The sequence below is a fragment of the Embiotoca jacksoni genome, unplaced genomic scaffold (genome assembly GCF_022577435.1).
Source record: "Embiotoca jacksoni isolate LCO1_2020_lvr unplaced genomic scaffold, fEmbJac1.0.p SCAF_68, whole genome shotgun sequence".
NCBI lineage: Eukaryota > Metazoa > Chordata > Actinopteri > Embiotocidae > Embiotoca > Embiotoca jacksoni.
Window position 1 is genome coordinate 814771 of NW_027185423.1, and position 3499 is coordinate 818269.

Genomic DNA, 3499 nt, shown 5'->3' on the forward strand with positions numbered 1-3499 from the left:
TGTGTGTGTGTGTGTGTGTGTGTGTGTGAGTGTGTGTGTGTGTGTGTGTGTCTGTGTGTGTCTGTGGTGTGTCTGTGTGTGTGGTGTGTGTGTGTGTGTGTGTGTGTGTGTGTGTGTGTGTGTGTGTGTGTGTGGTGTGTCTGTGTGTGTGTGTGTGTGTGTGTGTGTGTGTGTGTGTGTGTGTGTGTGTGGTGTGTCTGTGTGTGTGTGTGTGTGTGTGTGTGGTGTGTCTGTGTGTGTGTGTGTGTGTGTGTGTGTGTGTGTGTGTGTGTGTGTGTGGTGTGTGTGTGTGTGTGTGTGTGTAGTGATATCGTGGGCTTCACCCAGCTGTCCAGCAGCAGTACTCCCTACCAGGTCGTGGACTTCCTCAACAAGCTCTACACCACGTTCGATGACATCATCGATAACTACGACGTGTACAAGGTGGAGACCATCGGAGACGCCTGTAAGCGAGCGAGCAGCTCGTATGTTGTCTACGTGTTTGTTGGCGTGTTACCGACGTTCCTTCGTCGTTGAGCAGACATGGTGGTGTCCGGCGTTCCCCCGGAGAACGGGATCCTCCACGCCTCCGAGATCGCCAGCATGGCTCTGGACCTGGTCGGCGTCTGCCGCACCTTCAGGATCCCCCACAAACCCAACACGCTGCTGCAGATCCGGGCCGGCGTCCACTCCGGTACGAAGACGGTCCGCCGGCGCTCCGAACCGCCGTCGCCTCTCTGATCGTTGTGTCCGGTGCTCCTCAGGTCCGGTGGTCGCCGGCGTCGTGGGGACGAAGATGCCCAGGTACTGCCTGTTCGGAGACACCGTCAACACCGCGTCCAGGATGGAGTCCACGAGCCTGGGTAACACCCACCGTCTCCTTCACCTTGTTGTCATAGTTACCGAAAGGCCTTTCCGCGACGGTGCACTCGAGGACATCCGTCCGTCCGCCCGCCCGTCCGTCCGTCCGTCCGTCCGTCCGTCCGTCCGCCTGTCCGTCCGCCTGTCCGTCCGCCTGTCCGTCCGCCCGTCCGTCCGCCTGTCCGTCCGCCTGTCCGTCCGTCCGTCCGTCCGTCCGTCCGCCCGCCCGTCCGTCCGTCCGTCCGTCCGCCTGTCCGTCCGCCTGTCCGTCCGCCCGTCCGTCCGCCTGTCCGTCCGCCTGTCCGTCCGTCCGTCCGCCCGTCCGTCCGTTCGTCCGTCCGTCCGTCCGCCTGTCCGTCCGCCTGTCCGTCCGCCTGTCCGTCCGTCCGTCCGCCCGTCCGTCCGTGACTTTGGTATGTCGCTGCTCTCTGTGTTCCAGCCCTGAAGATCCAGTGCAGCTGCAGCACCTTCTACCTGCTGGAGGAGATCGGCGGCTACGTGTTGGAGTGCAGAGGAACGCTGCAGGTGAAGGTGAGCTGGCCACGCCCACCGACACGACAGGTGGCGCCGGCCGGCCAGTAATAATCTTTACCTGTCCGGTGTCCACCAGGGGAAAGGAGACATGGTGACCTACTGGCTGGAGGGCAAGAAGACGTCTCCGGTCTCCGAGGACGTCGGCGCCGAAACCAGGACGACCAAACACGTTCCCGTGGAGACGGAGAAGGAGCCGTTTCCGTCCACGCCGGGTGTCTGAACAACGAGCTGCTCCGGGACCCGGCCTGATGACCGGACTCTGGTCTACCGTTTGATGTGACGCCGTTACGTGTTCGATGTTCTGCATCGACCTGTTTGTTTTCATGTTTTAACTATAAACTGGATATAAAAGAGTTCGTAGCTTCAGGTCTGTAAAACGGTTCTGATCCAGAAGTGTCTTCAGCTGCAATACCAGCACGTACCACTAGAGTGTCACATTTTATACTGAAATTCCTCAGCTTCAACTTTGACGTGTAGACTCTCGTTGATGACCAACAGCTAATCGTCCCGACGGCGCTCAGGTGGGACAGGACATCCGTGTTCGTGGACCTGGTCCGGGCCGCTCTCGTGTGGTTGTGTGTTCAGTCCCATCGTGGACGTCCGGCAACTGGAAGGAAACTGCTGCATTAACAAGCTCAACACGACCCCGCCGACTGGTAGCAACCTCGCTAGCTGCATGGCATGAATAATATCACCTGAGGGAAGCCTGTATTATGTGAAAGGTATCGGCCCGAGCATCGAACCCTGTGGAACTCCGTCACTAACTTTGGTGTGCGTTAAACAGTCATCGTTGACGTGAACAAATTTAAATCTACGATGAACAATCTTCGAGTGAAAAGCCTGCAGGCGTGTTACCGTAGCAACAGGAAGACTCTGACAGCTGTTGTGACCGACTGGCTCCTACGTTTACTTTACGTGGCCCCGCCCCCTTTTTAAACGCTCGCTTCACTTCCTGTTTGTCTTTTAAGTATTAAGCCATTGTGCTTCAGTGAGTTTGAGATCGATGTTCTACGAAGTAAATCGTCTTTAATGTCTCTACGTCAAACGTTCACGTATCCGACTTCTACGATGACGTCAGTTTCTGTTCATCGTGATTCTTATTAAACATAAATTCAGATGAACCCGACGAGTCTCTTCGTGTCTTGTTTGATGTTTGTTTGAATGTTTTGTCAGAAATTTTAATTTTCAGCAGCAGATCTCATGAAAACATAAAAAAGTTACTCACAATGTTAAAACTGCTGCTTTATGAAGAAATGTTCCAAATCTGAGGAGAAAAGGTTTTTCTGCCTCAAAAACAACAAACAAAACTCTTTACTTCTCTTTGTACTGTGAATATTAATAATAATAAATATAAAACTCTTTACTTCTCTTTGTACTGTGAATATTAATAATAATAAATATAAAACTCTTTACTTCTCTTTGTATTGTGAATATTAATAATAATAACTATAAAACACTTTACTTCTCTTTGTACTGTGAATATTAATAATAATAACTATAAAACTCTTTACTTCTCTTTGTATTGTGAATATTAATAATAATAAATATAAAACTCTTTACTTCTCTTTGTACTGTGAATATTAATAATAATAAATATAAAACTCTTTACTTCTCTTTGTATTGTGAATATTAATAATAATAAATATAAAACTCTTTACTTCTCTTTGTATTGTGAATATTCATAATAATAAATATAAAACTCTTTACTTCTCTTTGTATTGTGAATATTCATAATAATAACTATAAAACTCTTTACTTCTCTTTGTATTGTGAATATTAATAATAATAAATATAAAACTCTTTACTTCTCTTTGTATTGTGAATATTAATAATAATAACTATAAAACTCTTTACTTCTCTTTGTATTGTGAATATTAATAATAATAACTATAAAACTCTTTACTTCTCTTTGTATTGTGAATATTAATAATAATAAATATAAAACTCTTTACTTCTCTTTGTATTGTGAATATTAATAATAATAAATATAAAACTCTTTACTTCTCTTTGTACTGTGAATATTAATAATAATAAATATAAAACTCTTTACTTCTCTTTGTATTGTGAATATTAATAATAATAAATATAAAACTCTTTACTTCTCTTTGTACTGTGAATATTAATA

General features: G+C 46.6%; 1 protein-coding gene across 1 annotated transcript in view; it reads left to right on the plus strand.

Moving 5' to 3' along the window:
* The window catches only part of LOC138214149 (atrial natriuretic peptide receptor 1-like), a 12696-nt gene extending 10022 nt beyond the window's left edge, over positions 1–2674 (plus strand). Inside the window, 6 exon segments of the mRNA XM_069175522.1 lie at positions 306–445; positions 521–673; positions 744–842; positions 1280–1371; positions 1451–1586; positions 1589–2674. Of these exon segments, the coding sequence (XP_069031623.1) occupies positions 306–445; positions 521–673; positions 744–842; positions 1280–1371; positions 1451–1586; positions 1589–1623 (655 nt within the window). The 3' untranslated portion in view covers positions 1624–2674.
* The last annotated feature ends 825 nt before the right edge of the window (positions 2675–3499 follow it).